This window comes from Rana temporaria, chromosome 1, assembly GCF_905171775.1.
Source record: "Rana temporaria chromosome 1, aRanTem1.1, whole genome shotgun sequence".
Classification (NCBI taxonomy): domain Eukaryota; kingdom Metazoa; phylum Chordata; class Amphibia; order Anura; family Ranidae; genus Rana; species Rana temporaria.
This window is the reverse complement of record NC_053489.1, coordinates 451,514,985-451,528,886: the sequence shown is the minus strand read 5'-3', so window position 1 is coordinate 451,528,886 and position 13,902 is coordinate 451,514,985. Positions and strand designations below refer to the sequence as shown.

Here is a 13,902-nt window from a genome sequence, read left to right as displayed (position 1 = left end):
CAGAAAAAAATGGAAGCACTCCATTTTATTTTTGTTTACACAGCATGAGAAATGTAATTATATGATTACTTCTATGCAATCTGAAACAAAAGAAGTTCATACCCAAAGATATCTGTAGGCATTTCACTGTGCCCAGCTTAAAATTTAGTGCTCCTCCCCCTTTCGGAGAGTTATGCTGGGTACAGTGTGCTGTACAATTAAATGTGTGTACGTGGCCGTACTCTTGTAAATGACAATGCTTCATACGCATTTGGAAAATACTTGGCACGTGTATGCGAGGGTAGATGGCGATGCAAAGATGAATATTATAGATGTTAATGGTTGGGTTGTCACAGACAAAACATGGCTCTGTCTCGGTTGGATTGCATGTTGACAGCCCTTCCGGGTTTAGAATCGAAGGCAAAATTATTAAAAAGCCATGTTTGCAGAGCAGATATAAACCGTTGGATACAGAAAATAAGTGGTATGTCCGCATATACAGTTAGATCCATAAAGATTTGGACACTGACAAAGTATTGTTGTTTTAGCTTTTTATAAAAAAAACAAATATTGGAGTTGAAGGATGATTTTTTTTTGGGGGGGGGGGGGGGGATATAAAATTGCTTTAATTCCTAAAAACTCAAAATATTTATTGTTAAACCCCTGAAATTAAAGTCTGTACTTCATTCAAATTAAAACTTGACTGCTTGATTTCAAATCCATTGTGGCGCAACACAGGATCAAATTATATGATGTAGATAGAGTGATCGATCGACACATACCAGCGTATATTTTTAGCTCTCCTCCCCCTTTCGGAGAGTTACACATACACACAATATATACATACAAATATGTACATGCATATTAAAATTTACTTTTTCAAGCCTATTCTTACATATTTGTTAAAAGTTGTTGTATTTGGATAGGGGTCCCTGATTTTATTAGTATTGTAATCTCTATACATGTAACTACTGAGGATATTTGTTTTAAGAACGTGGCTATGTTTGCTTTTATAGGTTAGGGTCGTGTTGTACCATTTTTCTTGTTTACCGGTTAATACTATATTGAAGTCATGTAGTGAGCATGCAGTTGGGGTGCAGCACTATTGTTGGCAGGTATAGGTAAATATAAGCAAGCAGGATTTATGCTGATCACTAAAATAAATCCTTGAAAAGGGATGTAAATATTTAAGCCACTAGATGGCAACAGTAGACCTAAAAAGATTAGAGAAAAAAAAAAACAACACACCAAAAAATATATATAATTTTTATACATACATACAAATACAAAAACAAATCTCCTGCGCTCCGGTATTCTTTGGAAAGATGTTTGAAGAAAAAGGTGATACTCAATAGCAACTCAATTAAAAGGTATCTTCCAAAGTCTTGCAGCCCTCCTCTGAATCGTTGGAATTCATAAAACTAAAGGAAACAAAAGAGGAAAAACGGAGGGCGCACCGACCTAGTGTGATACTGTTTGGTGGATTTTATTAAATCAATAAAAACAAATCATAATACTCACAAAAGGAGTGTTAAAAACAGGCCTTGAATCACAATGCAGCAAAGAACCAACACCATCGGCATAGCACGATATTGTTTCGATCCGTGACCGTGGCTAGGGCTGACGCGTTTCAGGGGAGAACCCCTTTCCTCAGAGCTAAAAGGTCTGCAGTGCTTCCTCACCAAGGGACTTGTCTCAATAAATACTAGCTTTCAGTAAGTGGTAAAGACGCCCCTCCCATAAAGTAGGAGGTGCATGGCCGGACACCCACCCACATGTCTGTCACCTTTTCCTTATTCCTCTCTCCATATCTATATCAAGCCATTCTTAGTATGAATGCACAGTCCAAAATTGCACTATACCCAGCAATAAAAATGTACATACAAAATGACTACCACAATAAGGCATCAATATGTATACACATGCATACACACACCACAATATGGAAAGCCTTTTCAGTCAAAGCACTCAGCAGATTGCTACCTCCAAGTGTATAGTTATAGCAAATCAAATCAATAAAGTGCCAGAGTGTAATAAGGCCTCTCCTAATCACACTTCCAATAAGGGGCTGTGTAGTTACTCATATGTGCCACACAAGCCCCACTTGCAGTGCTGTGCCTACCTTCCTTGGACGAGGAGGCTGCTGGAACGCACGCCCAACGTGGAGGAAGTTGTTTGCGCTCCAGCCGAGTCTACGTTCCACTGCGCATGCGCGTGACGTCATTGACGCCGCGCGCGGCGCATATACAATGACAATGCGCTCAAGCTTGTAGAACCAGCAGGCTGGAGCGTCTCCTTCCCTACTAGGTGGCACGTTCCCAAAGGGGAGAGTTACACCGTTGCCATCTAGTGGTGAAAGATGAATATTGCCTCTCAGTGTCACCTCTATATAGCAGGACAGCATCACTGAATGACAAAACACCAAAGGGAAGGAAAAATGGAGGGGAGAGGAGGAAATTTTTAGGGGGAAGTAAATTACATGGAGCGAGCCATCAACCTTGTGCAGGTGAAAGATTATTACTAATAATATTACACACCCTTTACATAAAAGACATATATTATATAATAAAATAAATGTTTAAAAATCTAACTTTCACAAATGGACACATAATGCATTTAAAAGGAGTATTAAAGGAGTTGATAATTAATTAATATTAATAGATTCCAGATAAAAGTGTCCCACCATTTAATCCAATTAAAAACCACATAATTTCAAATGGTAGTAAAAATGAAATAATAATAACAATAATAATAATAATAATGTTGTCTATGGTCATATGCCCAGCTTTTATGGATGCACACTCACAGAGGTCCCAGGTGATAGTATCTAGAAGGACTGCAGACCCTCCAGATATCTACATAACTAACCGTGCGATCATACTGTTACAACCTCCCACAGTGCCCTTAGGGGCACTTACAAAAAGGTGCCCCCAGTGGTATTACCTATGATTTTATGAATCGACTAGACTAAGTATTAAAAAACGAAAAAACAAAGAAAAATAAAAAGTGATGATAAAAAGTCAGTTAATTACATAAATCCAGTCCACAATGGACAGGTGGCATGGACGTCTCTTTGGGCCATTTAAATTGCTATCTATTTTGCATTACTAGATGATTAGTGCATGGATAACTATTGTACTGACTATATTACTCATCTATTTGTATTGGGAAGAGCAAGGAAGGGGAGGGGGGGGGGGGTTTTGTGGGGGGGGGTGGGGGCTTTGCCTTGGAATTTGATAGATGACTAGTTTTAGATGATTTTGAGGGAGAAAGGGATAAAAGAGGGGATGCGGGCATGAAGCAGAGGGGGGGACATACTGGAACAGGACAAGAACATTATTATTTCTCTTTCTGCTCATGTTATAGTGTGCAGTTCTATTTCTTCGTTCAGTCCATTCGGCACCATTGTACCCAAAGTAAAAATCCAATATGCTTCTCTTTTACAGAGAATTTGATGTTTCTTCCCCCTGTCAAGGTCATTTTGAATGGCCTCTATGCCAAAGACTTTGAGGCCCTCTACTTCACCATCATGAACTTCTCTAAAATGTTTGGGTATGGAGCCTTTATCTTTTTTTGTAGAGATGCTGCTCCTATGTTCGTTCATTCTGGTTCTTAGTTGTCGTGAAGTGCGCCCTACATAAAGCAGGCCACATGGGCACATAATGCCATAGATCACAAACTCAATTCCACAATTAATAAATTGTTTGATCTTATGGCGTCTTCCATCCACCCCAAAAACTTCTTTTTTCCTATGATGCATGTGCATACAATTACCACATGTATTCACCCCACATTTATAGCTTCCTTTCTGGTCGAAGATCGTGGACCAGGGGCTTTCAAGTCCTTTATTTCTGCTGTTTTTCTTGACTCTGCTAGGAGCTACAATACTTCTCAGATCCTTCGGTCTTCTAAAGACCAGATTGGGATGCGATGGAATGCAAGTCTTGAGGAAAGGGTCAGCTGTCAGAATCTTCCAATTTCTTTTAAAGATTTTTTGTATAGTGGAAGCTTTACTATTGAATCTAGTACAAAAACGTGTTGTCGATATTGCACCCTCTTTAGGTTTCACGATTTTTTCGCTTGCTGACCCATCGTTCTCATAGAGTTGGAGATATTTCTGAAAGGCTTCCTCTATGTGTGCTTCTCCATATCCCTTTTCTCTGAATTTTTCTCTCAGAATCAGACTCTGTGTTTCATAGTCGTTCTTCTGGGTACAGGTTCGTTTTAGGCGACAAAACTGGCCAAAGGGGATATTTCTTATCCACCTTGGGTGGTGTTGGCTTGAGGCATGTAAATAAGAGTTTCCTGCACTTAGTTTAAAGTGTGTCTTTGAAAGTATCTTACCGCTCTCATCTGCTCTTAGCTCAAGATCTAAGATCATGAGCAGAAAGAGAAATAATAATGTTCTTGTCCTGTTCCAGTATGTCCCCCCCTCTGCTTCATGCCCGCATCCCCTCTTTTATCCCTTTCTCCCTCAAAATCATCTAAAACTAGTCATCTATCAAATTCCAAGGCAAAAACCCCCCCCCCCACAAAACCCCCCCCCCCCCTCCCCTTCCTTTCTCTTCCCAATACAAATAGATGAGTAATATAGTCAGTACAATAGTTATCCATGCACTAATCATCTAGTAATGCAAAATAGATAGCAATTTAAATGGCCCAAAGAGACGTCCATGCCACCTGTCCATTGTGGACTGGATTTATGTAATTAACTGACTTTTTATCATCACTTTTTATTTTTCTTTGTTTTTTCGTTTTTTAATACTTAGTCTAGTCGATTCATAAAATCATAGGTAATACCACTGGGGGCACCTTTTTGTAAGTGCCCCTAAGGGCACTGTGGGAGGTTGTAACAGTATGATCGCACGGTTAGTTATGTAGATATCTGGAGGGTCTGCAGTCCTTCTAGATACTATCACCTGGGACCTCTGTGAGTGTGCATCCATAAAAGCTGGGCATATGACCATAGACAACATTATTATTATTATTATTGTTATTATTATTTCATTTTTACTACCATTTGAAATTATGTGGTTTTTAATTGGATTAAATGGTGGGACACTTTTATCTGGAATCTATTAATATTAATTAATTATCAACTCCTTTAATACTCCTTTTAAATGCATTATGTGTCCATTTGTGAAAGTTAGATTTTTAAACATTTATTTTATTATATAATATATGTCTTTTATGTAAAGGGTGTGTAATATTATTAGTAATAATCTTTCACCTGCACAAGGTTGATGGCTCGCTCCATGTAATTTACTTCCCCCTAAAAATTTCCTCCTCTCCCCTCCATTTTTCCTTCCCTTTGGTGTTTTGTCATTCAGTGATGCTGTCCTGCTATATAGAGGCGACACTGAGAGGCAATATTCATCTTTCACCACTAGATGGCAACGGTGTAACTCTCCCCTTTGGGAACGTGCCACCTAGTAGGGAAGGAGACGCTCCAGCCTGCTGGTTCTACAAGCTTGAGCGCATTGTCATTGTATATGCGCCGCGCGCGGCGTCAATGACGTCACGCGCATGCGCAGTGGAACGTAGACTCGGCTGGAGCGCAAACAACTTCCTCCACGTTGGGCGTGCGTTCCAGCAGCCTCCTCGTCCAAGGAAGGTAGGCACAGCACTGCAAGTGGGGCTTGTGTGGCACATATGAGTAACTACACAGCCCCTTATTGGAAGTGTGATTAGGAGAGGCCTTATTACACTCTGGCACTTTATTGATTTGATTTGCTATAACTATACACTTGGAGGTAGCAATCTGCTGAGTGCTTTGACTGAAAAGGCTTTCCATATTGTGGTGTGTGTATGCATGTGTATACATATTGATGCCTTATTGTGGTAGTCATTTTGTATGTACATTTTTATTGCTGGGTATAGTGCAATTTTGGACTGTGCATTCATACTAAGAATGGCTTGATATAGATATGGAGAGAGGAATAAGGAAAAGGTGACAGACATGTGGGTGGGTGTCCGGCCATGCACCTCCTACTTTATGGGAGGGGCGTCTTTACCACTTACTGAAAGCTAGTATTTATTGAGACAAGTCCCTTGGTGAGGAAGCACTGCAGACCTTTTAGCTCTGAGGAAAGGGGTTCTCCCCTGAAACGCGTCAGCCCTAGCCACGGTCACGGATCGAAACAATATCGTGCTATGCCGATGGTGTTGGTTCTTTGCTGCATTGTGATTCAAGGCCTGTTTTTAACACTCCTTTTGTGAGTATTATGATTTGTTTTTATTGATTTAATAAAATCCACCAAACAGTATCACACTAGGTCGGTGCGCCCTCCGTTTTTCCTCTTTTGTTTCTTTTATACATACATACATACATACATACAATCTCATACATACATAGTATCTCACAAAAGTGAGTACACCACTCACATTTTTGTAAAAAATGTATTATATCTTTTCATTTGACAACACTGAAGAAATGACACTTTGTTATACAAGCTGTACACTCACTACTTTACATTGTAGCAAAGTGTCATTTCTTCAGTGTTGTCACATGAAAAGATAATAAAATGTTTAAAAAAATGTGAGGGTGTACTCACTTTTGTTGCCAGTGATTTAGACATCAACAGCTATGAGTTATTTTGAGGGAACAGCAAATTTACATTGTAATACAAGCTGTATACTCACTACTTTACATTGTAGCAAAGTATAAATTTGCTGTCCACTCAAAATAACACACAGACATTAATGTCTAAACCACTAGCAACAAAAGTGAGTACATCCCTAAGTGAAAATGTCCAGATTGGGCCCAAAGTGTCAATATTTTGTGTGGCCACCATTATATTCCAGCACTGCCTTAACCCTCTTGGGCATGGAGTTCACCAGAGCTTCACAGGTTGCCACTGGAGTCCTCTTCCACTGTGGGATGTTTCACAGATGCTCAATAAGGTTTAGGTCTGGAGTAGGGCTGCAACTAACGATTATTTTTCGTAAGCAATTAGCTGGCCGATTATTGTTTCGATTAATCGGATAATAGCCTTAAAAAAAAAAAAAAAAAATTGCATTTTTAAAAAATTTTGGGCCAATTTGTTGTTGGGCAAATTACAAAACACAAATTGCCACAAAAACACATTACATGATTTTCTGCAGCTTCTCCATTGAAGTATATTGAACCAGAAAAAACTAAATAGCACCGGTTTGCGTTAAAAAGTCCTTGCCCTTTCCAAATACGCAGCAGCTGAAAAAAAAAATATGGATGTGAACGTGTCCCCTAGGAAACCATGTAAATGAACTGTAGTGTGTTTCTGCAAAAAGCACCAAAAAACAGAGGTGTGACCCAGGCCTGAGATGTTTGGTAACATAATAGACCCTCCCTTCTAGATTGTAAGCTCTAACGAGCAGGGCCCTCTGATCCCTCCTGTATTGAATTGTATTGTGACTGTACTGTCTTCCCTGATGTAAAGTGCTGCGCAAACTGTTGGCGCTATATAAATCCTGTATAATAATAATAATAATAATAATAATAATAATAATAGATATTACCAATGGCATTCCATAGAATTACCATCTAGTGGCTATCTGTGTGTGCCATTAAAAACCTTCCTAAAATGAAAAATACAAAGAGCGGCTCTCCAACAGGGCACTCAAGAAGAAGAGCAGCCAGGAGCCCCATTGAGGGACCCGAGAAGAGGAGGATCAGGGCCACTGTTTTTTTTTTTTTAAACAAAACACCCTTTAAAGCTCCTTTCACATTAGCGCAGCTTCAAAGTCGCATGATTTCCAGTGGGACTTTGGAGCATGACTTTTAGTGTGATTTTGAGTCGACTGTACATTCTATGGATCAAAGCTGCACGAAAGTAGCGCAGGCCCCTTTTCTAGAGTCGCTGCAACTGTCGCCGTGATTTGAATGGATGCCATTGAAAAGAATGGTGTGCGATTTGTCGTGTGACTTTGGTGTCCAAAGTTACATGACAAATCGCACAAGTGTGAATGGAACCCAAGAACCATTTCAGAAACGTTCCTTTCAAATTTTACTCATACATAAAAAATAAACATACCTTCTGAATGCACTTGCACTTCAGACACTGGACTTCCACAACCTTGAAACGGTCCATCTTATGCGTTTCTTTGTTATCATGGCACAATCGACAAGTGTAAAATTTACCACAGCATGGAGCCTAAAAAAAAAAAAAAAACACAAGGCGTGAGATCAAGACTAGGATGAAAGGCCAGGAGCCTGCATCTTTAAATCAAGTCAGCCACTAGAAACCCTCACATTTCTGTCTTCATGGGTTCACTTAATAAAGGAACTGTATGTGCCATCTGTGCCTCTGGGCACCAAAGTACACCCATTTTAGCCTATCTTTCTACTTTAACTCTTGCCGCCACTGCCTCAAACCACCCCTTAGGGCTCCTTTCACACGGAGGGCCTCAGTGTAGCAGGTTTTGCTTTCTCAGCGGGGGATCTTTGCACTGAGCAGGCGGATAACATGTCCGTGTCCGCTCCGCTGTGCAGAGTGGACATGGACACAGTCCCACTCTCCTCCATGGGGAAATCGGATGGAAACGGACCATCTGATCCAATCTGATCCAATCAGATCCACCAGACAGATGAAAACTAGAACCACCATCAGTCTGTTTTTTTTTTTTTTGCGGGCAGGATCGGATTAGATGGGGGCGGGTGTCAGCAGACACATCCGCTGCTCCATAGGGGGAGGTACAATTAGGTCCACCTGAAAAAACTGGTAAACAGCAGGACTTCCTAATTAGAGATGGGCTTGGGCGTGTTCGGGATCCCAGTCCCAACCCACATGCCTGAACACGCCAGGAAGCCGACACCGCACACTGCTAATAACAGGCAGTGAGACATTTCCTGATCCACAGACCAGGATATGTCTCACTGCCTTTGATTAGCGGTGTGCAGTGTCAGACTCCTGGTGGGATGGGACAGGTGGGTTGGGACTGGGATCCCGAACACGCCTCCGCGCATTCCTATTCCTGATAATGCAGTTACTGTAATTGGCTGTCACAGTGGATACATGATTAGAAGCTCATCCTAGCAACTCCCAATCTGAAACAGAAAACTATTGGTGACAGCTCGGTCACTGTGAGCCACAGCGAATACCTTAACCCTCCAGAGGAGAACATTCACAGTAAAACTGAACTCGGGCATGTTTAGATCCTAGTCTTAACCCACCAAGAAGCTGTCACTGGGGACCACCAAACATAAGTGGCTGAGGCATTCCCTACCTTGCATATACATATTTATAAGCTCCATTTAAACTTGTGCGACTTGTCATGTGACTTTGGACACACCCCATGTTTTTCAATGACATCCATTCAAATATGTGCGACTTAAAGTTGCAGCGACTTTACAAAAGGTTATTGCACTTATTTATTCCAACTTTCATGCGACTTGAGTGCCAAAGACTGCAATGTAAACCCTCAAAAGGTTGCACAAAAGTCGCACCTGAATGTTAAACATACAACTGTCCATTATCATTGGTCAAAGACAAAATTGCTCTCCAAAGTTAAGCGACTTTGGAGTCGTACAAGTGTGAATGGAGCCCTAAGAGCTTGTATACATGCAGCTGGGGGGAATGCCTTGGTTGCCTTTTTTTGGCAGTCCACAGTGACAGTTTCCTGGTGGCTCACCCCTGGTCCCCAACCAAGGAGTAAACAAAGTGTATGTGCGGTAGGCATGATGACACCATCTGGCCATTCTGTGCAAAGTTTGTGCAGTGCCAGACATGGCTGCATGGTGAAGATTTCTGGAGAAAGGCTAAAGTTACAGCTTAGGGCGAATTCATACTATGGGATTGATTTACTAAAACTGGAGAGTGCAAAATCTGGTGTAGCTGTGCACATTAGCCAATCAGCTTCTAACTACAGCTTGTACATATACGCTTTGACAAACAACTCTGGAAGCTGAATGGTTTCTATGCAGAACTGCAGCACATTTTGCACTCTCCAGTTTTGATAAATCAACCCCTATATGCGGCGACAGACATGAATTGGCTCTTACACTGAGAGCTGAACGCAGTAATGCATGCTGATGCGATGCTATGCCTTGCCAACGGACACGCATTGCAGTGCACTACCATGTGTTCTAGTGGGCGTGGGAAAAAAATAATACCTGTGCTAACGCAGCACAATGGTGTGAACAGGGGGGCAACTTCACTAAAACTGAAATGAACTTATGAACGTTTTTAACCACCTTAGGACGTACCCGTATGCCCTTGGTTTGAAGTGGTTATACTGGGATGATGGCTGCAGCCAACATCCTGGTATCAAATTTGTGGCCAGTGATGGGCTTTTCTGTAGAAGCGATCTGAGCAGCTCTACAGCCAACCGATCACTTCTACAGTAAGCAGGTGGGGCAGCTAGAACAGGGAAAAGGTAAGTACATACATACTCACCCCTTCTCTATGAAGTTGCAAAGTAAAAGACGTCTGAGATCTAATAGACCCCCCCCCCCCCCAGATCTCTCAGTAAACAGTACCTGTTATTGTCCATGATATCACAAGGGATGTTGTACATCCCTTGTGATAGCAATACAAAAAAAAAAAAAATACATAAAAAGAACAGTGTAAAAGATCTTTTTAACCACTTGCCTGTTAAACTTTGGCAAGGTGGCTCGGCTGTGTGAACTGCCGTACCAGTATGGCGATGCTTGCACTAGCTTCTGTTGGCGTGTGTGCCGCTGGAGGTGCTTCTGTTAGCACTCGCGTGCACCAACTGGCCGACCGCCCATGATCGTTAGCGACAGAACGGGGATCTGCCGAAGTAAACAAGGAAGATCTCCGTTCTGACAGAGATCACACAGAGATCTTGTCTTTCTGCTATGCAGGAAGACGGATCTCTGTGTTCCAGGCAGTCCATCTCCCATACAGTTAGTAAACACGCTGATGGAACAAAGTTAAAGTGATAGTAAAGCTTCAGTTTGTTTAAAAAAAAACATATCATACTTAACTCCACTGTGCAGTTCATTTTGCACAGAGTGGCCCCCGATCCTCCTCTGCTGGGGTCCCCCTGCGGCTCCTCCCCACAAGAGCTAACCCCCTCTGGGAACCAGTGTCCCGAGGGGGTAACCTTGTGGGCGCACTACCGTGTGATACAATCGGCGGCCATAGCCACCAAGTGTATGACTCCCCAGCACGCCGCGTCATTGGATATGATTGACAGCAGCGGGAGCCAATGGCTGCACTGCTATCAATCTATCCAATGAAGAGCCGACGAGACCAGGGGGAAAGCAAGGCGGGATCGCGCCCACGGTGATTCAGGTTAGACGGGGGCTTGAGGGGTGGGGTGGAGGCGGTGACTGCAAGGTGTTTTTTCACCTTAATGCATAGGATGGAGCACAGGAGCGGTGCGCTGACAGGGCGTCAGAAAAAGTCCTGCCAGCAGCTTCTTTGGAGCGGTGAACCCATGCGCTCCTGCCTATTGAAATCAATGGGCAGCGTCGCCGTACTGCCGACAATACGTCTTACAACCACTTTAACGCTTTGATCGCCCCTGATGTTAACCTCTTCCCTGCCAGTGTCATTAGTACAATGACAGTGCATATTTTTAGCACTGATCACTGTAATAATGTCACTGGTTCCCAAAAAAAAGTGTCAAGAATGTCAGTTTAGTGTCTGATCTGTCCACCGCAATCCTGCAAAAAAAATCAATAAAGTAAATTAAATAATGCCATAAATATATCCCATATTTTGTAGACGCTATAACTTTTTTTTTTAATTGATGAAGAAATTCGATTTTTTTTACATTTTATTTATTGAGAATGTTTTATTGCAGTAAATTTTAAAAAAAAGTTTGTTTTTCAAAATTGATGTTTTGTTTTTTTATCGCGCAAAAAAATAAAAACTGCAGGAGGTGATCAAATGCCACCAAAAGAAAGCTCTATTTGGGGGGGGGGGGGGGGGGGGGACATAAAATGTGTTTGGGTACAACATTGCACGACCGTGCAATTGTCAGCGAACGTATCGCAAAAAATGGCCTGGTCAGGAAGTGGGTAAATCCTTCTGAGGTTAAATAATAAAATAAAAATAAAAAAAATTAAGCAATCTATCCCCCTGTGCTCATGCGCAAACATAAACAGTGATTTTTACCCCACATGCGAGGTATCATCGCGAACGTCAAAGCGACAGCAAAAATTCTAATGTAGGCCTCCTCTGTAACCCTAAACTGATAAACTGTAAAAGCTTTTAAAGCGTCTCCTATGGAGATTTTTAAGCAACGTATTACGTTGTCATTCTACGGGCATACGCCATTTTAAAGCGAGACACGTTAGGTGTCTATATACTCGGCATACCATCATTTATATTCTACCAAAAATGTCAGATATTAGATCGTGTTTGCATGTACTAAAGTTTTAAAAACGACTGCGCAAATATCGTATGATGTAAAAAAAAAAAAAAAAAAAATCTGCAACATCCAGCCTTTCTTTCTCCAGTGCTTGTGACTAAAAATAATAACTTTGGTGGGATTAAAGTAATTTTCCAGAAAAAAAAAGCGAAAATGCCGATTTTTTCCATGTAGGAGAGAAATGTCAGACTTGGTTATGAAGAGGTTAAATGACTTGAGGTTGCAGAAAGCTTCCTATGGTGTGTGGGAGGTATTATTATGTGCTCCCCTGTAGTACAGCCAGTTGTGTGTATACATCGTATATAGCAAGGACAATGTCCGCACCCCACAGTCACATGACCTCCCATCCCCGGACTTTCCTCACCCTCAGCTCACAGCCCCGGGAATAGTGCTCGCAGCCCGCCGTCTCCATGTCCTCGGAGTCCGAGCTGGCAGCCATGTGTGACCCGAGGAAGCGGAAGCCCGGTTCAGCCTATTACAGAGTGAGGACAGGCGGAGGGTTGTGCTTCTAGAGTCTGCCTTCCCTCTGTACGGCGCTCACCTCAGCCTGAGGGAATAGGCTTGCCTCACATTTCTTATACAGCACCATGGCGTTCCTTCCTACCTGCATACTTCTGCCCAGGGACTTCCTATTAAACTACATGGAACTGAGGGACATCATGTTACATGTACAACCGCCATGTGCTTTTATTTATTTATTTTGCTACTTTTTTGTTGCATTTCAATGCTGCTTATTTCCTTCAACCACTTCCTGTCTATGCACTTGCTCCAGCTTTACCTGGGCATTGTTGCTGAGGATTGGCTTTCTGTGCTTCACGTTAATCACTTCAGCATCGGTGTCCTGTCAGAATACCGCCAACCATCAGAAAATATAATGGAAGTGACTTTCTAAACAAAAAAATGCCTACTGCGCATGCACCAATGCGTTCCAAAATTGGATGCTGTGTGTTCCAATAGGTTTCCTAATGTGACAGAACACGAAGCCAGCAGGGGACATCTTCTTACAGGCAGAAGGTGGTGGCGGCCATCTTGGTACACCCCGCACTGTTCAGCGGCAAACTGATTATATACTGAAATAGACTTGGTCGTGGTGAAATAGTCTATTTCAGTATATAGGTGGTCATCTTCTTACACCCAGGTAGTAGGTGGTGGCGGCCATCTTGGTACACCCCGCACTGCTCAGCGGCAAACTGATTGTATACTGAAATAGACTCGGTCGCGGTGAAATAGTCTATTTCAGTATATAGGTGTCCGTTTATGAAACTGTGAACACCGGTGATCCCAAGGAGAGGAGGGAAGCCAGAAGGGCTGTAGGGAGGAGCTAGGGCTAGGGAATTTGTGCTGCACAGGGTGATTAGGGTGTGCTTGGGCACACCTGGCATACCCTGTGCGCACGCCTATGTATATATATAAAACGTGTGTGTGTGTATATATATATATATATATACAGTATCTCACAAAAGTGAGTAGACCCCCCTCACATTTTTGTAAATATTTTCTTATATCTTTTCATGTGACAACACTGAAGAAATGACACTTTGCTACAATGTAAAGTAGTGAGTGTATAGCTTGTGTAACAGTGTAAATTGGCTGTCCGCTCAA

The 13,902-nt window shown here is 42.1% G+C and overlaps 1 protein-coding gene across 1 annotated transcript in view; it reads right to left on the bottom strand.

Moving 5' to 3' along the window:
* Positions 1 to 12,855, bottom strand: part of RCHY1 (ring finger and CHY zinc finger domain containing 1) — a 51,400-nt gene extending 38,545 nt beyond the window's left edge. Inside the window, exons 1-2 of the mRNA XM_040327714.1 lie at positions 12,665 to 12,855; positions 7,992 to 8,111 (exon numbers count right to left, since the gene is read on the bottom strand). Of these exons, the coding sequence (XP_040183648.1) occupies positions 7,992 to 8,111; positions 12,665 to 12,739 (195 nt within the window). The 5' untranslated portion in view covers positions 12,740 to 12,855. The remainder of the gene's footprint in view (positions 1 to 7,991; positions 8,112 to 12,664) is intronic.
* Between the last annotated feature and the right edge of the window lie 1,047 nt (positions 12,856 to 13,902).